Source organism: Eptesicus fuscus, chromosome 20 (assembly GCF_027574615.1).
Source record: "Eptesicus fuscus isolate TK198812 chromosome 20, DD_ASM_mEF_20220401, whole genome shotgun sequence".
Taxonomy (NCBI): Eukaryota; Metazoa; Chordata; class Mammalia; order Chiroptera; family Vespertilionidae; genus Eptesicus; species Eptesicus fuscus.
Genome location: NC_072492.1, coordinates 48,446,764 through 48,467,187, shown reverse-complemented (window position 1 = coordinate 48,467,187; position 20,424 = coordinate 48,446,764). Strand labels below are relative to the sequence as shown.

The 20,424-nt window shown below is 60.5% G+C and overlaps 1 protein-coding gene across 5 annotated transcripts in view; it reads right to left on the bottom strand.

The window, feature by feature from the left end:
• Nucleotides 1-3,524: 3,524 nt before the first annotated feature.
• LLGL2 (LLGL scribble cell polarity complex component 2) overlaps nt 3,525-20,424 on the bottom strand; it is a 30,436-nt gene continuing 13,536 nt past the window's right edge. The window contains exons 3-26 of one of the 5 annotated variants that reach the window (XM_028130561.2): nt 15,959-16,056; nt 14,721-14,802; nt 14,385-14,500; nt 13,841-13,999; nt 12,216-12,378; nt 11,944-12,076; nt 11,582-11,636; nt 10,844-10,998; nt 9,209-9,426; nt 9,064-9,131; nt 8,815-8,968; nt 8,625-8,729; nt 8,149-8,441; nt 7,908-8,058; nt 7,406-7,556; nt 6,604-6,720; nt 6,314-6,480; nt 5,756-6,020; nt 5,380-5,533; nt 5,052-5,080; nt 4,656-4,703; nt 4,449-4,491; nt 4,270-4,331; nt 3,525-4,029 (exon numbers count right to left, since the gene is read on the bottom strand). In XM_028130561.2, the coding sequence (XP_027986362.2) occupies nt 4,022-4,029; nt 4,270-4,331; nt 4,449-4,491; nt 4,656-4,703; nt 5,052-5,080; nt 5,380-5,533; nt 5,756-6,020; nt 6,314-6,480; nt 6,604-6,720; nt 7,406-7,556; nt 7,908-8,058; nt 8,149-8,441; nt 8,625-8,729; nt 8,815-8,968; nt 9,064-9,131; nt 9,209-9,426; nt 10,844-10,998; nt 11,582-11,636; nt 11,944-12,076; nt 12,216-12,378; nt 13,841-13,999; nt 14,385-14,500; nt 14,721-14,802; nt 15,959-16,056 (2,994 nt within the window). In that variant the 3' untranslated portion in view covers nt 3,525-4,021. The remainder of the gene's footprint in view (nt 4,030-4,269; nt 4,332-4,448; nt 4,492-4,655; nt 4,704-5,051; nt 5,081-5,379; nt 5,534-5,755; nt 6,021-6,313; nt 6,481-6,603; nt 6,721-7,405; nt 7,557-7,907; nt 8,059-8,148; nt 8,442-8,624; nt 8,730-8,814; nt 8,969-9,063; nt 9,132-9,208; nt 9,427-10,843; nt 10,999-11,581; nt 11,637-11,943; nt 12,077-12,215; nt 12,379-13,840; nt 14,000-14,384; nt 14,501-14,720; nt 14,803-15,958; nt 16,057-20,424) is intronic. The other 4 variants (XM_028130558.2, XM_054709558.1, XM_054709557.1 and 1 more) reach the window with 4 other exon arrangements.

Sequence of the window (20,424 nt, the reverse complement as noted above, 5' to 3'; positions counted from 1 at the left end):
GGCTTAGAACAGACAGAACAGAGAATGAAACTGGGTCCGGGCGGGACGCTGCTCCCTGAGAGACAGCGCCGACGCCCACAAGCCGAGTCTTTACTTTATAGCCGATGCCACGAGGCAGAGGAAGGACGTGGTCAAGATGTTCACAGCATTCTCAAGGGTTTCGATCCCACTCAACTACACGCACCTGATCCAGCTTTGTTTACCTGCAGCCTCTATCCCTCAGCCACGTGGGGCCACGTGTTCGGACCGTAGGTTCACGCTGACAACTCCAGCTGTTGGCGATCACTGTGCTGGGAGGCTCTGCTCTCCACGCTGGGCCTTGCACGTGGCCACGAGAGGACTGTGCCCTCTCATTAGTCCGAGGCATGAACCTGTCCAAACGCTGTAGCCTCGCCCCACACAGCACCCTCCAAGCTCATCAAGGTCATTAAAAACAAGGATGACTGAGAGACACTGCACAGACGGGGCTAACGCAGTGCGGGGTTCGGGTTAGATCCCCGAACAGAAAAGGGCTGTCGGTGAAAGACGAGGCGACACGAAGTCTCTGGTCCAGTTCAGGCCCTGCACCAGCGTCACCTGTGAGCTGTGCCGGCGCCGCGGTCATGGGAGCCGTGAACACCAGGAGGGACCAGCTGTGCAGACGTGTGCGAAAGAACCTGGACTCACTGTGCAACTGTGGGGTAAATCTAGAATTATCCAAAATAAAAAGTTTTATTTTTTAAAATGTAATTGACAGCTCTGGCCAATTTTGTTCAGTGGTAAGAGCATCAGCCCACAGACAGGTTTGCTTCCCAGTCAAGGGCATGTCACTCGGTTGCAGGTTCAATTTCCTACCCGAGTCGGGACACATGTTTCTCACATCAATGTCTGTGTCTGTCTGTCTGTCTGTCTGTCTGTCTCTTTCTCAGCCTCAATCCAGCAGCCTGCAAGGAATTCAATCTGACCAACAACCATTGGGTGAGGTTGGAGGTGGGTCCCGCCCCTCGACAACCATTGGGTGAGGTTGGAAGTATGTCCCATCCCTTGACAACCATTGGATGAGGTAGGAAAAGAGACACATAGTGTGCCCTGAAGGGGGTGGGAGAGGCGGGGAGGCGAATGTGCTTTGGGAAGACACACCTGCCCCCTGTCGATGAGGGTAGATTGCGCATGAGCAGTGAGGAGGAGGCGGAGACCAGCCAAAGGGGCTGGGCCTAAAGGGGGGTTGTTCAGAGAGGTCGGTATTTCTGCACTTAATGTGTGCCCTGCCTTAACCTAAGGGAGGTTTGGAGTAGTCAGTCCTCCCTTAGAATTCACTTTTCTTTCTTTTCATTGACGTGTTTAGCAACGATTCCAGGACCTAATGCGTGGCGGGCACTGTTCTTAGGACTCCACTGCCGTGTTGGTTACCTCATGCTGCACAACAAGCTGCCCCGATGTGGCAGCTCAAAGCAGCAACACCTGAGAGCTCCTGTCTCCGTGGAGTGGGGATGTGCATGTGGTTCAGCAGTCAGGGTGGTGCCTGGTGGGTGGGGGGGTCATTTGAAGATTCAAGAGGGGCGGGACCTACTTCCAACCTCACCCAATGATTACTGAGGGGCGGGACCCACCTCACACCTCACCCAATGACTACTGAGGGGCGGGACCTTCCTACAACCTCACCCAATGATTATCGAGGGGTAGGACCCACTTCCAACCTCACCCAATAACTACTGAGGGGCGGGACCTGCCTACAACCTCACCCAATGATTGTCGAGGGGTGGGACCCACTTCCAACGTCACCCAATGGTTGTCGAGGGGTGGGACCCGCTTCCAACCTCACCCAATGGTTGTTGGTCAGATTGAATTCCTTGCAGGCTGCTGGATTGAGGCTGAGGGAGAAAGAGAGAGACAGACAGACAGACACAGACATTGATGTGAGAAACATGTGTCCCGACTCGGGTAGGAAATTGAACCTGCAACCGAGTGACATGCCCTTGACTGGGAAGCAAACCTGTCTGTGGGCTGATGCTCTTACCACTGAACAAAATTGGCCAGAGCTGTCAATTTCATTTTTAAAAATAAAACATTTAGTTTGGAATAATTCTAGATTTACCCCACAGTTGCACAGTGAGTCCAGAGTCCTGCCCACACGTCTGCACAGCTGGTCCCTCCTGGTGTTCACAGCTCCCATGACCGCGGCGCCGGCACAGCTCACAGGTGGACGCTGGTGCAGGGCCTGAACTGGACCATAGACTTCGTGTCTCCGGCCTCACCCACCCCCCGTCAATGACTCCCACTCCTTTGGTTGGGTGTTTCCTAGGAGCCAGGTGCTGTGCGAAGATGTTACAGACTCTTCGTTTAATCCTTACCGCCCTCTGAGGCAGCCCTATTATTCTGCCCCATTTTACAGAGAAGTAAACTAAGGCCCAGGACTGCGGCCATTTACCCAAGGTCATACAGCCAATCACTGGCAAAGCCAGTGTTCAGTGCTTGGGTCTGCCTGGCTTCCAAGATCCAAGTCTCTAGACCAGGTGTCCAGCTGCTCTGGAACATCTCCACGGCCCTGGAATGGGCAGTGACCCCCTCGTCTCCACTCATTCGCCTTCTCCATGGCGCAGTCAATTCAACCTCTCAAATATCTCCATTTTGCCCCTACCGTCACCTCCCCCCGGACTGCGGCTGGAAGGACCCTTAACTCCCCTCTCCGTGCCACCCCAGCTTCATGAACACACTTTCCAGAGAATGCCAAGCCCTTCCATTTGGGAGCAGCTATCAGTAAACACCGTTGATCTCACACTCTCAGTATGAGGATGTTTTCTTAGAACTGAAACATGCCAACTGAAATATTAGCCGACATTAGCTAATATTTCCAAGCACAGTGTACTTAAGACAAAGCTCATCCTTAATGAGTGCGGATATAAATCCATTGTCAATGAGCCTGTGATCTTTCCAGGAGTTCGTGTGTGTGTGTGTGTGAGAGAGAGAGAGAGAGAGGAGAGAGAGAGAGAGAACATCTTGTTCAGCCTGATTAGCCAGATCCTCGCTGCTACTGCGAAGCTTCCTGAGCCCCGAAGTGCTGGCTGAGCCATGTTCTCCGAGTTCCTGGTGCTTGTGGTATTACCATTATCTTCAGTTCTCGGCTTCTTGGCAGGAACCTTCATGTCACTTGTTCATTTGTGTGTTAGTTTAGCTAACCGGATTTTTGTATTTATTATTTATTTTTTAAATGTATTTTTATTGATTTCAGAGAGGAAGGGAGAGGGAGAGGGAGAGAGAAAGAAACATCAATGATGAGAAAGAATCACTGATGCTGCCTTCTGCACGCCCCACACTGGGGATTGAAGCCGAAGCCCGGGCATGTGCCCTGACCGGGAATCGAACTGTGACCCTCCTGGTTCGTAGGTTGACGCTCAACCACTGAGCAACACTGGCCAGGCTGGGTGTGTTCTCCTTCTAACAGCAGGGGGACTCCCTCTGCCCTGACCCAGGGATGTGGTCAGACAGACGCCAGATGGTTAACTCCTGCCCTTTATTCCCAAAGACAGAAGCACAGCAGTGCTCGGACACCCAGGGACCGTTAGCTCTGCTTCAAACGCCGAAGCAGCGGATCCTCCCGAGCGCCAGCCTGGTCCCAGGGCCGAACCCCAGGGCCCGAGGCGAGGAACCAGCTAATGGTTTCATATGGGAATTTTATGCATAATTGAAAAATTAAGGTCACTGGACCAGTGAAGAGGTAATAAGGTGTTTATTAAAAACTTTTTCACCCAGAGGCAGTTAAAATTTATAATTTAAAACCCAGCCCACTACAAAAAGCAGGGGGGAGGGGGATGATAAAAACTGTGCAACATTGACAAAAGGACCGAGACAGACAAGGCCCGGGGAGGGACAGCCCCGAGGCGGGGTCCCTCCTCTCCCGAGGCCAGGAGCAGCAGCAGAGTGGAAGCTGAGGGAGCCCCCAGCCTGCAGCCCGGCCCGGGGCATGGGCCTCTCCAGGTGGGCAGTGCCCGGAGGAAGAGCCCTCAGTAGTGTGTTCACCGCACAGCCTGGGCACCGGGCCTGCTCACTTGGCTGCGGAAGGAGAGAGTGACGGAACCTCAGGTGCGACATGGGCAGGATGGGCCTCCGTCATGGACCCTGAGCCCAGACTTGGAGCTTTTCAGGACAACTGGGGCATGTGTCAGGGCTGGACGGACGCTTGGCCAGTAGGATCTTGGGGATGGGGGCTCTTCCTCCCACCCCTTCCCAGGAGCATGCCCTCCCAGCCGCCCCCCACCCCACCCCACGCGCAGCAGTTCTCAGGGCCCCTACCTCCCCCATTGCTTAGGCTGTACCTCATGGCCACTTGCTGGGAACGCCAATCGCCGTAGCTCCTGCATGGGCAAAGACAGGGCAGTCACCTCCACGGGGACTGGGGTGGCAGACAAGCACACTCATGCTTGGCGCTCTCCTGGCACCGGGGGCCCACCCTGCAGGCGGCAGTGACTCACCCCCGGTCTCCCTCCAGTGTGCTCTGGATCTCCTTCAGGACCCCTGGGGAGGGAGGCTGGTGAGGCCAGGGCGGGGCTGCACGCAAGCCTGTCTTCCTCTCACTAATGGGGTGCTGGGTGGGTCTGCCCCCTCAGTTCCACCCTGGCCTTCCAAACTCCCCCCAGGGAACATCCCTCCTGTCAGCCCCCAACTCCCGCCCAACTCACTCTCATCATTGAGCAGAGCATGCTCCATCACGGGGTCCGGCCTCTTCTCTGGAAGGTAGAGGCCAGGTTAGGAGAGCCCCGAGCCCAGGGCTGGAGGGGAGGCTGTTTCTACCCCCAGCTTGCGCGCGCGCGCGCGCACACACACACACACACACACCTGTTCCCCTGGGGTCCCCTCTCCTCCTTCCATCCCATACACACACACACACACATACACACACACGCACACACCCCTGTTCCCCTGGGGTCCCCTCTCCTCCTTCCATCCCATACACACACACACACACACACACACACACACACCCCTGTTCCCCTAGGGTCCCCTCTCCTCCTTCCATCCCATGTCTGGGCCTAGGCTGGCCCAGGTGTGCTCACACACTCCCCTGGCCGTCTTACCTTCTCCATCACTCTGGCTCCCTGAGTTCCTGTGGGGGAGAGAGAGTAAAGATGGGCGGCACTAGGCTCTCCGCTCTGGCCCCATGAGGTCAGCTCACCAGGCCTGCCCTGAGCGGGGGGTGCCTGGGAGGGAAGCCAAGCCCCTTCCAGGGTGGCAGCTCACATGGGAGGAAGGGGCATACGAAGGGGGACAAAGAGCCAGAGCCAGGAGGGTGGGCTGAGCTCACAGGGGAGGGGGAGTGTGGCAGCTCCCAGTGGGCGCACCAGGAGGGTGAGGGTGAGGGTGAGGGTGAGGAGCTGAGGCCAAGGCCACCTGCCCTTTACCCACCTGGCTCGGCCCAAGGCCTTCTCAGGGCCTGACCCATTGCGGGGACGACTGTGGTTCTTGGTTTCCGCAGAATCCACCAGACACCGGGGCTCCACCAGCCACTTGGTGGACAGAGAGAAGCGCTCAAACTCCGAGGGCGAGATCAGGTAGAAACCTGGGGGGTAGAGACTAGTAGGCGAGGCCAGCCTGGTCTCTCAGGACCTGCGGCTGCCGACAATGGGGCTTCCAACCAGGGACAATGGGGCCAGAGCTCCCCTCAAAGTGCCTGGCCTTGGCCGCACCCCCCCGGCTGCCCTTCCCAGCAGCCCCTGCAGCACAGCGGGAGCCCCTCGCCCAGCCCGGCTCGCAGAGGCGGGACGAGCCACCACCTGCCCACCTTGGCCGTGTTTGGTGAAGACGCAGGAGGCGATGCCGCTGACGTCCTCCCGGCGGATGCAGCTGTAACGCACCTGGGGCTTGAGCAGGGGCAGCGAGACCACCTGGATGTCGCCCAGGTTGGTGAGGACAGCCAGGTGGTGCTCCCCGCGGTCCTCGGCTCGGCAGCTGCTGAAGTGGGCCACGCTGACCCGCCGCACCCTCGAGCCCTCCAGGGCCGTGAGCTTCAGCTTCAGCTTGGCACTCACCTTGGGCAGGGTGAACACCTGGGGCACGGGGCGGCGGTCACTCCCACGGCCAGGCCCCACGCCCCGCTTCCCTGCGTCCACCGTAGGGTGCTGGGCCACTTCCTTCCACGTCTGCACTTTCTGTCCCTCCCACAGACAGGTCCTGCTTCAGTGTCCCCACCCCTCTCCTTCCCGGTGCCTCTGCAGCCCTTACTGCACATGCCAACTGCACACACAACTGTGGGCGAGTCCCAGCCACTGTCACTGCGCCCATGGTGTGAGCCCCTGAATGGCCCGAGGGTTCCCGGGAACCCCGCCCCCCCGTGCAGCACCTTGAACTGCTCCTCTGACACGACAAGCAGCTGGTGGCTCCCCTGCATGTCCGGGCTTTTCGACAGGTCGTGTGCGACTTCCAGGGGCTCGGGAAGGGGCACGCTGTGTCCGTCCAGCACCAGGATGCCCACGACAGGCGCTCGGTGCATCAGCTGGATCTCCTTGACTACGGGGAGGAAGCAGGCAGGCGATGGGGCTGGTGGGCGGGCGAAGGGCGAGGCCGGTAGCACCACCCTGTCCCCAGCCAAGGCAGACAGCACCCTCCGCTCTCCCCATGCTCGGCGCTCACCCTGCTCTGCCCGCACGGGTTCATCCATTCTCCGCTCGGCCGGGGGCACACGCAGGGCAAAGGCATAGACGGTACCCCCGTTGGTGCCGGCCCACAGAGAGGGGCAGTGGCGGGAGCCTGCCCAGAGGCAAAGGTTTACATGTAACCCTGGGTCTGGAGGTCAGGTGGAGCCTGGTGACCTAGGCTTACGTCCTGGCCTTTCCAGTCACTTGTGTGACTCCAAGGTCAAGTCAGCACACCCTGAGCCTCACTCCCCTCCTCTGTAAAAGGAAGCTGCTGTGGGCTCTGCCTGCCTCCAGGGTGTAGATGGGGAGAAGGCTCAGCAGGCTCTCCGACAACCGAGGCCCTAAACACTGATGGTTCTGAGCCTGGGACAGCCGGCCCTTGTAATACAGGAGGGGACAGCCCACGCCCCATCTGTACCCTGGCAGGAGGGGTGGGGGGGGCAGAAGGGAGCAGGAGGGGGTAGGTGGGGTAGGGAGGGGAGGAAGGGGCAGGGGAGAGACAATGAGGGAGCTTGTGTAGGCCCATGGCGTAGCAGCAGGCATGTCCCACCCCACAGCCATTCTAGGAAGACATGCCCCCATTTTACAGGGGGACAAGCTGAGAGCCATCTTCTAGAGAGCGGTGGAGCCCGGACAGGAAGCCAGGACAAAGGGACCTGGAGGCCCAGGCGGGGGAGGGAGAGGCAGGCCCTGGTTCCACCCGCTCACAAAGGGAAACCCCTCTTAGGGGCCCTCCAACCTGCCCTCATGCCAGGGGGCCGCATGCCTGGGCCCCTCCCACCGGGCTGGCTACTCACTGTCCCTCAGGTAGGTGTCGGCGAAGTAGAGGGTCCGGACGAAGCCTGTGAAGGAGTCCTCCGCCGTGCGGGCCTCGATCTTGCGCTGCACGGGCGCCAGCTCCATGTTCTGCAGGCCCGTCCGCTCCGTCCGGCAGCTCCGCTCCGGCACCTGCGGGGTGGGACCAGCCTGAGGGTGGGCTCTGGCCTGACCTCCCTGAGGCGTCTATTCTCAACGCCCATCATTCTAGGGGGAGACTGGTCCCAGCTCACGCCACTCCCTGCCTGGTAACATTACTGAGGACTTGACCCTAAGGTGCTACAGTCATTGCCTCTTACACTTGGGGAAGCGGAGGCACGGAGGAGCAGTGTGGCAAAACTGAGGCCACGTAACTGGCGGGCAGCGGGCAGGATGGAAGCCTATGGGTGGGCTCAGGGCCTGTGCTTGCAGCCAAAGGAAGCGGGAGCGAGGGGCAGTCCGGCTCGCTGCTGGCTGCCCCCAGCTCAGCTCGGGTGGCCTCACCTCTCCCGGGGACCCCGCGGGCCGCCGCTTCTGGCTGGACACCCGACTGCGACGCATCCGGCGGAAGGACTGGCGCAGGGACTTCTTTAGGGACTTCACGCGGGACAGGGGGCCCTCTAAGGCCAGCTGGTCGCTGGGGTGCAGGGTGCACCTGGGGGGGAACATCAGGCCGTCAGCACGGCCAGGGCCCGAGGGTCCTCGCCAGGCCCCAGGCCCCCGCCACCGTGGGCAGCCTGCTCACTTGACGAAGACCTGCCGCCGCTGCTGGTGGTCAAAGAGGCCAAAGCCGTGGCTGGTGCCAAAGGCCACGAGCCGCCACTCGGAGTGCAGAGCCAAGGACGTGACCACCGCCGGGGGCTGGCACTGCACCAGCACGAAGGGCTGGAAGCCGGGCTCGAAGCGCACGGGCCCCGGGCGGGCACACAGGCGCTCGTGCCCCTTCCAGCGGTAGCCCTCCTGGCCCTGCAGCAGGTCAGCCTCCGCCTGCTCCACCACGTGCTCTGCCTCCTCGTCGTTCAGCTCCAGCACCAGCACCTGGACGGGATGGCAGGGGGCTGAGCCAACCCAGCACCCCGGGACAGCACCTAGGGGTGCGGGCGGGGGCCGGCTCCTGTCCTGCCGCGCCCTCATCCTGAGAAGGAAGCTCATGGGCCTGGACATCACCCCGAGTCGCCTGATCACTCCTCCCCCTGCTCCCACCCCGTCCCAGCCTGCTACCTGCCCTGCCGTGCCTGCCACAGCCAGGTAGCCGCTGTATTTGCAGAGGAAGATCTTCTGGATGCCCAGGCGGGGGTCGTCACTGTAGGGATCGAAGGAGCCCACCTAACGGAGAGGAGGCCCACGAGTGGCCATGAGCACCGGGCCCCGCCTGCCCCCGCCCTCCTGGCGCCCGGGCTCCTGGCCTCACCTTGCGGAGCGGGGGCCACTCGTCCTCGCCCTGGGCGTTGAGGTGCTCGCTGGGCTCCGTGTCGGTGAGGAACACAGGGACCGTGCTCAGCTTGTAGAGCAGCCGCAAGCAGACGCCCGAGGCGTCCCAGAACCGCACGGTGCCGTCCTCGTGCCTGTGGGCAGAGCCGTGAGAAGGATGCCGGGCAGCGCCAGGGCTGCTCGCACCCCGCACACCCTACTCTGCAGGAGAGCGGCACAGGTCACCTACCCCGTGAGCAGCAGGTCCCTCTGGGGCGGGGTTGGGGCCAGGCTGGTGCCGCCGTCAATAGGCCATTCCTAGAGGAGGAGACCGAGGAGTGCGCTCGGAGCTTGGCTCCCGGGTGGGGCGGGGCCGGGGCGGGGGCGGGACCTACCATGGTGGAGAAGTGAGTGTTCTGCCAGCTGCCGGCGGCGATGATCCTCTCCCACAGCTTGAGGGGGATGTTGGAGACGTGATGGGAACAGGTGATGGCGGAGCAGTGCAGCGAGGCCAGGTAGGGAGGCTGCACCGGCGGCCAGCCAGCCGTCCGCAGGTCCAGCACCACCAGCTCCTCCTCGGCCAGCACCACCAGGGCATAGGGGTCATCAAAGGCTGGGGACAGGCCAAGGGTCAGGGGCTGCCGGAGCCAGCAGGAAGCAATTCGCCCAGCCTGGCCCGGTGGAATCTGATGCTTTAAGGGCTGGAGCCAGGGAATCTGCATTCAAAAGCAGCTCGAACTCGAACCATGTATGAAAGGAAACACACGCCACGACCAAGTGGGATTGACCCCAGGTGTCAAGGCTGCTTCAGCCTTTAAAAACCATCACATCGACAGGCCAACGAAAAGCCCCAGGATCACAGGCAGAAAAAGCCTTTGACAAAACCCCAAGCCCACTCATTTCTGACAAAAACTCTCGGTAAACTGGGAACAGAGGGGAGCGTCCTCCACTGGACGAGGCACACCTATGAGAAAGCTGCAGCTCACAGCATCACGTGAGGAACAAAGCCTTCCCACTCAGCGCGGGAACGAGGTTCCTTCTCAGGTGCCGGCTAAGGCAGTAAGGAAAGGAAGGGAAACGCAGGTGTGCGGACTGGGATGGAAGAAATAAAACTGTCCTGGTTCACAGATGACAGGATCATTTATGTAGAAAATCCAAAAGGACTGACTAAGCCAAAACCGGTTTGGCTCAGTGGATAGAGCGTTGGCCTGCGGACTGAAGGGTCCCAGGTTCGATTCCGGTCAAGGGCACATGCATTGGTTGCGGGCACATCCCCAGTGGGAGGTGTGCAGGAGGCAGCTGATTGATGTTTCTCTCTCATCGATGTTTCTAGCTCTCTATCCCTCTCCCTTCCTCTCTGTAAGAAATCAATAAAATATATTTAAAAAAACAAAAACACACACACAAAAAAACCAAAAGTACTGACAAAAAAACTGGACCCTGCTCCCAGCACCCTGTGGCAGGAGTGAGGAGTCCCCCCCCCCCCCCCCCAACGCCCTCACCTGGCGGCCCCAGGCCTGTCCTGGCAGAGTCGGGTGGAGAGAAAGCCCGCCTCCCGGACATCGCCCGCCAGGCCTCCTCTCCAGGTTTTGACAGCAGCCCTTTCTTATGAGGCTGACCCAGAGCTTTGCTGTCCTGGTCGAGCTCCAGCAGGCCGGCTCAGAGCTGGCCCCATGCTGTGCACCCTGCCCCAACCCAGGAGGTCTTCACCATGTCCACACCAGGCCCCTTTTCCTCAGCTGGGTGGGCATTAAACCCAATAGTACAGAGCTGCCCCCTTAGGCCCAAATCCCACTGAAGCCAGGGAACGGCAGAGAGTGGAGTGGGCAGGAGGTGTGGCCAGCAAGGATGGAGCCACCAGGCTGGCAGAGACAGGGAGAGAGGGACTGTGGCTGCTGCCTCAGGGGCATCCAGGGGGTGGCCGGTTTGGGGACCTCTGTGCAGGCCCCTCCTCTTTATTTACAGACAGGACGGCCTGCCTACACCCCCCCGTGGCCAGCCTTCCCCACACCACTCCTAAGCTCGCCTACCCGCCGCAGGGTCTGCCTCGGAGAGGACGGTGAAGTCGATGACCCGGGACGTGAAGTCGAAGGCTGTCTGCTGGCCGTTGTGGACCACGGAGATGCAGTGGCGGTCCCCGTAGCTGGCCCGAGGCATGCCGCCCTGAAAGATGGTGAAGGGCAACCTGCAGGGACAGAGGAGAAGGCGGTGGGCTGGGGCTCTCGACACAAGAGCAGCCAGCCACTGGCTGAGCTGGCGGCGTGGGCTCCCCGGGACTGGCCTCTGTGCAGGGGCCGGGAGGGAGGCTCGTCTCAGGGTGAGTGACCCCTCAAGGTCCCCAGGAGGGGGTCAACAGGCCAGACCCCATCTCTTCTTGACTGCAGCAGCCCAGGGGACCTCGGGGCCGAGGGGGGCATGCAGGCTGTGGGTGAGTCTGCAGCCACTCCTGCTCCAACCAGAGCTGCCCCCTCCTGCTTACACACGGGCCTCCCTGTGTGACTGTCTGAAGAAACGGGTCTGCTGCTGACACGGTCTGAAACCTGCAGACCTGAACCACTTCCCGGGGGCAGAAGGGAGAGAAGGGGAATGTTTTCTCAGGACCTGGCCCTGAGGTATGAGCAGCCCTCTCCTTCCCTGGAGTCTGAGACCTCAACGTGGGACCCTAAGGCACAGTCCCCCCCCCGCCCCCCGCCCCCCGCCCCCCACAGAGGCCTTCCAGCTCTCCAGGGAGAATCTGGAAAGGACAAAGGACAGAGACCGGTACCTACCCCTGCCTGGTGGTCAGCCAGAAGATTTTGGTAATAGCTTTGCAAGGAAAGGGACCTACAAGAACAGGAATTAGCTGGAACGGGTCTGCACGCGCAGGTTCCTCCCCCCACACCCTCTCCGCAGACCTATGCTCAGGAGCTCTGCCCTGAGAAAGCCACAACAGGCGCCAGGAAGCCCACCGTGGGGCTTTGGACAAAGCCGTCACCTCCCTGGGCCCCGGGTTTTAGTTCTCTGAGTGGGGTGCCTACACCTGAATGCAGGGAAGGCCGACTGGGAGCAGAGAGGACATTGGTTCGCACAGTAAAGGCAGGCCCAGTGACAGGGCAGGGGCAGGCCCCCGCCAGGCGGGCGGGGCACTGACCGTAAGGCACGCAGCTGCGCAGGGGCTCCCGTTGCTGGGTGTCGGGACTCACAGGCCACTGGCAGTAGCTACCATCCGAGTGGCAGCTGACAATCAGGCGGCCGTCCCGCTGCCAGCACGCACTGTCGAGTTGCTTCGGGGGAGGAGAGGGAGAGAGCGCAGGCTGGGGTCAGGGCGACGGTCCCGATACCGACACCCCCACCCCCTCCCCTCGGCCCAGGGGCTGTATGTGACAAGGGGGTCTGGGAGAGCCCCGTCCAGGCACCACCTACCTGGCTGCTGAGGAAATGGCAGAGCATGCGGCTGGCCCGCAGGTCCCAGATGACGACGAGGCCCCGGCTGTAGCCGATGAGGACCTGGCTGGGGTCTCGAGGGTGTTCCTGCAGGGCCTCCACCATCTCAAACACCCGCCGCTGGCGGGCCTCCTCGGGCAGCCTGGGCGAGGGGAGCACCGTTAGCCCACACCGACGTGCACCCCGGGCACAGCTGCCCCCGGCACCCCACGTGGCCGCGGGCACTGAACGTGCAGCACGGGAAGCTGCGGGATCACATCATCCCGGGGAGAGAGGATGCTCTGCTAGGATGTAGATGCCGGCAGCACAGCGATAAGGAAGGGCAGCGAAGTGGTTTCTAGAAACATCGGTGTGGTGGGCGGGGGGAAGGGAGCCCATACCGGGAGGGCACGGGGAGGCGGCGGGCTCTCTTTCCCTGCCCGGGGGCGGCTGTAGGGATGCTTCCTTTACAATCCACTAACCTGCACATTCACAGTGAGTGCATTTCTGCAAGGAGGTGGTATTTCACCAAAGTAAGTTCTTAAGACCCACAGAACAAAGCTCTCTATTAGCTGGCCTGGCCTTGAGCCTTGACCCTCTCTCTCCCCTCCGTCTCTGGGCCTGGAATGCTGCTGTGAAGTCGGGAGCTGCTGCAGCCAACAGGAGGCCAGGAGGTGGCAGGCATGGGACCAAGAGATGGTCAGCAGGAAATGAAAACAGCCTGGACCCGGAGGGCATTTCTACGCCCAAACCACAGCCCTCCGTGCCTATGCACAGCCCACGTCCCAGTGCCCTACAGAAGCCCTGCGAGCACCAGCCTCTGGAAACGGGAGTGGGCGGTCAACTCCCTGTGTCCTTATCTGTAACGGCTCAGTGTTGGAAGGGTTCTATAATGATCTACTACTTATACAATTAAACATTTTCCCTTCACTGAAAAGTAAGCAATGTGAGAATTACGCCACCTTGGAAAATACAGAGAAGAAACAATATCAAAAAGAAAAAGAGAGAGAAAAAAAGAATACTATCAAAGGAAGCTGTGCGGCAGGGTTGATGCCACTCGCCCCCGGGGACCTCCCTCAGACCGCTCCTTCGAGAGAGTATCACACCCGAGCCTCCCCCTCCCCCTCAGAACGGCAGGATGTTCTCCTGCTGCAACCCTCATCTGCTCCCCTCTTGACCCACACCGGACCCCACCGATCCGCCGCCCTCTGTTGTGGACGCCACACCAAAGCTTTGGAGCACAGCTGCTGGACCGATCTCAGCACCCCGGGCGTGGCTGTCAGGACCTCTGGCCACGGGGCCTGCGTGCGAACGGAAACCCACACAGACGCAAAGGCACAAGCACGGGCAGAAGCTGCCCGGCGGGCGTGGGGCGGTGTGTGTCGCGTCTGCCCCCTGCGGAGCCCAGGGGTTGTGAAATACATGGCACCGGGGCAAAGAGGCTCAGAGCTGATACATTCTAAGCATCTCCATTTGGGGGACAGGTGAGCAGCTGAGCTTCTCCTCCCGTCCGCACAGACTCCCCAGGAGAGAGGTGATAAGCTCCTGACACATTCCCGGGACCAAAGGGTGAGGGTCACGCCCAAGTCAGGGGGACGGGTTCTAACAACGGGGCCCGCGCTCACCGCTGCAGCACGGCGTCCGAGCTGATGGTCCGGTCCTCCAGCGTGCGGAAGCCCGGGGCCTGCACCACGAACACGCTGCCACTCTCGGTGCCCAGGTAGAGCGTCTTGGAGGAGGAGTGTGGCAGGACCACGGTGATCTGTGTGGCGCTGGGGGGAGCCCTGAGAGGGGAACAGCTACCTGTGAGCTGGCCGCTGCCCGGGCAGGGCCCCCACGTGTGGGCTTCTGACCCTGGCGTCCCTCCCTACCCGGGGAAGGCCATTCCTAGGAAAGCGGGCTGTGCGGTCTTTTTTAACAGAGTCCAGAGTCTCGGGCCGGGACTAAGATATCGGCTACGTTCTGCCGAGACAGGAAGCAGATGGCGGAGTCTGCCCAGGAGGCAGAGACCCCCCGGGAGCCTCCTGCGCATCCCTGCCCACTCCACCCAGAGCACCTTTGGGTGGAGCGTGTGGGCTCAGACGCCTGCTAGGACCCCCAAGGGCTCCTAGGACCTTCGAAGGGTGATCCCACCCTGGGGCTGGGAGAGCGAGGGGGCCGAATCCTTACCCTGGGGGGCCCCGCAGCGTGAAACTCTCGTCTTCCTGCAGCTCGGACACCCCGCCTTTGACCTTCAGGCTCCACAGGTGCAGGCTGTTGTCGTCCAGCAGGGTGACCAGCTGGCACTAGGGAGGGGACGGGCAGGAGCGTGCTGTCTCACTGACCCGGGAGCGCCGGCATTCGTGTGGCCTTTACACACCAGGGCGGTCTCAGAGAGCCCCAAACCCAAAGGCCCCCTACTCTTAGGGGGAGGGGTGGTGGTCCCAGGTCCTCCCATCAGCACCACACCCAGATCTTGTCTCCTTCTGAAGATGTGGGAGTAAGAAGGGCGCGAGGGGCCCTCACCTGGCCAGGCAGGAAGTAGATCTGCACCACGGCGTTGTTCTCCCTGTGCAGCCCCATGAACTCCACCCCTGGGGCGCCGTAGCTGGGAGCGGCAGGCTCAGGAAAACCTCCAGAAGGCAGACGCCACCCCTCGCCTGCCCGGGAGCGGGGACTGGGCCCCCGTGGCAAGGCGTGTAGCAGACGGTGGCTCGCCCTTTCCCCAGACAGCAGGCCTGGGAGGAAGAGGCGGGCCCTGGCCAGTGACCTGATCCCTAAGGGACGGAACAGCCGACCAGGGAGAGCTTTCCCAGCCAGGCAGGTGGGGGTGACTGTAGGGGTGACCCCTTGGCAACGTAGGCTGCTCAGCGCCACCTCCCACCTCACCCCTACCCTGCAACCTGAGCTGCAACAGACCCATCAGCTGCCACTTGGTGGCACCTGTGAGAAGCTGCGGGTACCCCTGTGGGCCCAACCCCAAGAGCTGTGACCAGGAGTCTGGGCAAGGGGATTGGTCACCAGGATATGGCCATGGCCTGGCAATGATTAACCGGCCGAGGGAGGGCTGAGCCAGCAGTGGGACTGCGCCCCTGCCCTGCTGTGTTTACACCACCTCCAGCCCAGCCCCGTGGCTGCAGGCACCCAGCCTTCCCGCCTCTGCTGCGGCAGAGAGGGCGCTGGCTCACCCTGAGGGCTCGTCCTGGGGGCTCACCCTGGGGGTTCAGGTTAGATGGGGCAGGAGTGTGCCGAGGTTTGTAGCCCAGACGGCCTGGCTGAGCAGCGACCCTCTGAACTGGACCCACAGCTGCCTCTGAAAGGGCCCAGAGCTAAGGCTTCGGACAAAAGACAACCCAACCGGAACCTACCCAGCCTCAGCCAGGGCGGGCCGTCCCTGCCAATCGGGAGTCCACTTTACTCTCTCTGGTGCACGTGCGTGCGTGTGTGTGTGTGTGTGTGTGTGTGTATGCGTGCGTGGGGCGCGTGCGGGGTGGAGAACCTGGAAGAGCGGCTCCCGGCACTGCTCTCTGGTTTGCAAAGAGCCCGGGGCCAGTCCACTGACTCCCACTGGGAAAAGCTTGGCCCACCACCTGCCTCCTCGGACTGCGTTCAGGGCTGACTCCTGGGAGGCTATTTGGGACACCCCTGAATAAGAAGGGCCACCCCAACTTGCTTTGTCTCTTTCTTGGAGGGCGGGGGTCCTCGCCCCTTCCAGGGCTTCCCAGGGTGGAGGGGGGGGAGGGCTGGGAGCACAGAAAGGATACAGCTTGACGGCTCCGGAGCGGGTGCCGATGGCCAGGATGCGCAGGGAGGGGCTGTAGCCGAGGGCGCTGGGCTGGTGCGGAAAGCCATGCTCCACCGTCTGCAATGACAGCCACACGGGCCTACAGACACGTCCAAGAAGCCGCAGCACAGAGCCACCCCAGCAGGAAGGGGCACCGAGTCCCTTTCAGGCTCCCACCCAGACACCCATGTGTGGACCATTCCGTGCGCCCCCCCCCCCCCTTGGCCCATGTCTGACCCTGTCCTCGGCCACCTGACCATCCATCCCCGGGAGCTCATTCTCCCTGACACACACACTGGCCTCTTGGTCTCCAGGAACTCTGTTCCTCCACCAGGTGTACTGTGGGCAACCCCAGCCCTCCTACGGGGGGTGCAGGAAGCTTTGGGGGCCTGGCACTGGGGTCCGAAAGAAGCCACGGTGGCCCTTCCCAGCCCTGACTGTCCAGGCTCGCCCAGCCCTGATGTCTGCTCTGCCCAGGGCCCTCCTAGCGCGGGGAGCTCTCCGTCTTCCCAGAGAGGAAGCTCCCAGGTGCTGGTGCAGGCACATGCTCTTGCTCATGTCTCAGGACAGAATACACATTAAACAAAAATAACCTGCATTCCTACAACCGGGAGTAAACCTCCCTAACATCTGTGTGTGTCTGTCTCCCGTGCTTGTGAGTGATGCGTGTGTCATGCCTTAAAACACAGAGACCTGCCCTAGCCGGTTTGGCTCAGTGGATAGAGCGTCAGCCTGCAGACTGAAGGGTCCTGGGTTCAATTCCGGTCAAGGGCATATCCTCGGGTTGCGGGCTCGATCCCCAGCATGGGGCGTGCAGGAGACAGTGATCAATGATTCTCTCTCATCATTGATGTTTCTCTCTCTCTCTCTCTCCCTCTTTGAAATCAGTAAAGTAATATTAAAACTAAACCCACAGAGGCCTAGTTGGGGCCATACCACCTGATACCCCTGTACCGAGGAGCCCCGTAGCCCGTTTCCCCCTGAGGCCAGCCCAGGTTGTCCAAGCACTGAAATGACCCAACAGCGAATGAAGAACATCCGCTGTGGAGGTGCCTAACTCACCAGGCCTCTGTTGTTAAACATTCTTTGTTTCTAGAGGTTCTGCAATTGCCACTTGACCTATGGCCCCTCCTGGACTCCCATCTTCGCCTGCAGCTCTGAGCATTCCCGCAGGCAGAGGCGCCAGGGATGGAGTTCCAGGATTTAAAGGGACGGATAGAAACCCTACAGATTGACTCGGACAAACCATCTCCGGGAAGGCTTCTGTTGTTTCTCTATCAGCTAAGCCTACCCTCACCTCCCTCGCAGGGGACACTGACCCTGCAGACCTAGATGACAGCAGGCAGAGGGAGGCAGCACCTGCTTCCAAGTCTAGTTATTTCTTCCGGTTGAAACCACGGAGACGGCCCTGCAGGAAAAGGCCGCTCTCCCTCGGCCCAGGGTTCTGCTCTGGGCTTCGGGTGGCTACCCAGTCAGGCCTCAGGGGAACAGAGAGACAGGTAAGCCCTGCTGACAGCTGAATGGTAACTTAGCAAACTCAACGGCTGCCCGCCTGCTGTCCAGTCCCGTGGTCCATGGTCGGAGGCCCCATGCTGGGGACAGGCCAGGGAGCAGCTTCAAAGGGCCTTTCTGGGGACACCCAGGTGTGGGAGGCGTCCTCAGGCCTGGCTCTTTGCCCTGAAAATGGCTGGGAGGGCAGCAGCGACCCAGCAGGAGCCCCCTGGCCGCCCAGGTCCCGTTCAGCTATGTAAAAAATGCAGAGCCTGGAGGAGCCTTGGGGAGATAGTGAGTGTCTGGAATGCAAACATTTCCCAGGAAAAGGAGGGGTGTGGGGACCAGCTTCCCCAGGGGCCCCCACTAGGCCGCAGCCAGAGCTCGGGAAGACGCTCCTGGGACGGGAGCATTCTCCCAGAACCACGGCGGCAGCAGCAGCTCGGGCAAAGCCGCTGGGGTTTGGAGGACTCCGCGGGCAACGTCCTGCAGGAGCCTGGTGGCCAGTAGGCGGCCTGCGCCCGGCGGTACCCAGTGCGACAGTCACAGTCACAAGGCGACACTGAGCACTTGCAAGGTGGCTAGAGCCACCAAGGGGCAGAGTTCTTAATTTTATTCTATTTTAACTAACTTGCATTTCAGAACGGACGCTCACTTCAGTTACTAGAAAACTTTGTAGGAATGTTCTTGAGTTTCAAAGCGACAGGGGCTGGAGTCGGGCAGACCACGCTTTGGATCTTCTTTAAAAATATATATATTTTTTAATGGATTTCAGAGAGGAAGGGAGAGGGAGATAGAAACATCCATGATGAGAGAGCATCATGGATCAGCTGCCTCCTGCACACCCCACACTGGGGATCGAGCCTGCAACCGGGCATGTGCCCTGACTGGGAATTGAACCCTGACCTCCTGGTTCATAGGTCAGTGCTCAACCACTGAGCCACGCCGGCCGGGCTGGGTCTCCTTTTTCAACTGTAAATCTTCTAGCTCTAAATCCAGACCACATATTTCCAAAGAAAATTTAATGTCCAAACTGAGATGTGCTGTGAGGGTAAAACACACCTGGGATTTCAAAGACTTTCTAAAAGTCTCATTAATTTATACTGAAACAGCATCTGGAATAAAGTGGGCTAAACAGAATTTATCATCAAAATGAATTCCACTTGTTAAAAGAATTTTGTGGTGGGCCTTCTAGAATCTTTCAAATCACACATGTGGCTCTTAGTGTTTTCCTCTTGGGACCAGAGCTGCCCTACACGAGGCCGCCTCAGGCCGCGGGCAGGTAGTCCCGCCGGAGAAGGCAGCCTGCAGCTTCCGGTCAGGCTCGCAGCCCTGAGAACACAGGCTGACTCCCCGGCGGGCAGTGCTCCGGGACCTCCCGGTCCCTCCTACTGCGGAGCGGTCTCCTTTTCCTAACCCTGAGGGACACAAACGTGGGGCCCACCATTCAATCACTCCTACCGATTCCGCATGTCCTTTAGGGTCCTGGGGTCACTGTGCTACCCCTCCCTACCCTCTATTCCATAAGCCGACCTAGACAGACAGGGACCGAGTCGGGCCCACTAAGCTCTGAACCCGCCTCTGCCACTAGAAGGCGTGTGGACTTGGGCAAGCCACTCGGCCTCTCTGAGCCTCATTTCACATCCGATAAATGGGACAATGCCAGGGTTGACCTTGGCCCGAATACAATGAACCTTAAGAAGACCACCTGCGGCGGCCGGAAGGCTCAGCTCACCCCACAGAGCACACAGGCCCTGCCACTGAGGCCAGCGTCCTTCCCAGGCTCTCCTCGTCCCCTGTCTCCCTCAGGGGTCTTCTCTAAGTTGACAACTCTGGGGGGACCAAGGCTCCCTGAAGAACAAATAAGGGGCCTGGCCGGTGTGGCTCAGTGGTTGAGTGTTAACCTATGAACCAGGACGTCACAGGTTCGATTCCCGATCAGGGCACATGCCCGGGTTGCAGGATCCATCCCCAGTGTGGGGCGTGTAGGAGGCAGCTGGCCAATGATTCTCCCTCATCATTGATGTTTCTATCTCTCTCTCCCTCTCCCTTCCTCTCTGAAATAAAAAAATATATATTAAAAAAAAAACACAAATAAGGGAAATTTCACAATGACCCTACTTGGCCAGGGGCCAAGAGAGTGGGTTCAAATGAGAATAGTGTGGTGACGGGATTCCCCTGGTCCCAGGGAGGGGAGGAGCCGTGGCAGTGCCAATTCAACATGCGAATAAGGCCCCCAAATCCGTGAATGAGGCAAAGCTAGTCCTGCTGCAGAGACCTGGGCTAGGCAAGGAGGTGTGGGCCCCTGGGCAGGTATGAGAGGTGGTGGTGGTGGGGGAGGGTTGTGTTAGGAATCAGGAAGGGACTTGGATTTGGGGAGAGGATCAAGCTCAGTAAAGGGAGGTGACAGGGCAGAGCGGGAAGCTGGGAGCGGGAGCAGGGCGGGTGAAGGCCCCTCTGGCCTGTGTCCTGCTGTCCCCTCAACCTCAGGTGCCCTGCCCACTCCTTGGCTGTCCCTCCCTGACCCTCCCAACAGCCTTTTAAGACTCAGCTTCCCACTGGACACGCAAGTTGCCCACGAGCAGCAACCTTCCCTCCAGGTCCCGGAGCAGGGAGGGTAGATGGCCTGCGGGGCAGAGGGGGGTGGGACAGCAGGCACGGATTCCAGGACGGCCCTCCAAGCTCCGGACCCCAGCTTCTCCCAGCTTCTCCCACTCAGGTTCAAGCTGGAAGGAGGGCCAATGCCTGGCAGCCAACCTCCCCTACCCCCTGAGCTCAGCGTCCAGCCCACCTGCCCCCACCCTGCTCCTGGCTCAGGTGACCTCTGCCGAGGGAGGAGAGAACAATGAACTCCTTTGACGGAGTTGGGAAAGGAGAGATCTGCAGGAGCCGCCAAACGGCAACACTAGCGCAACACTAGCCCGGCGCGGGGAGAAAGCCCGCCCGCCTCCCGCC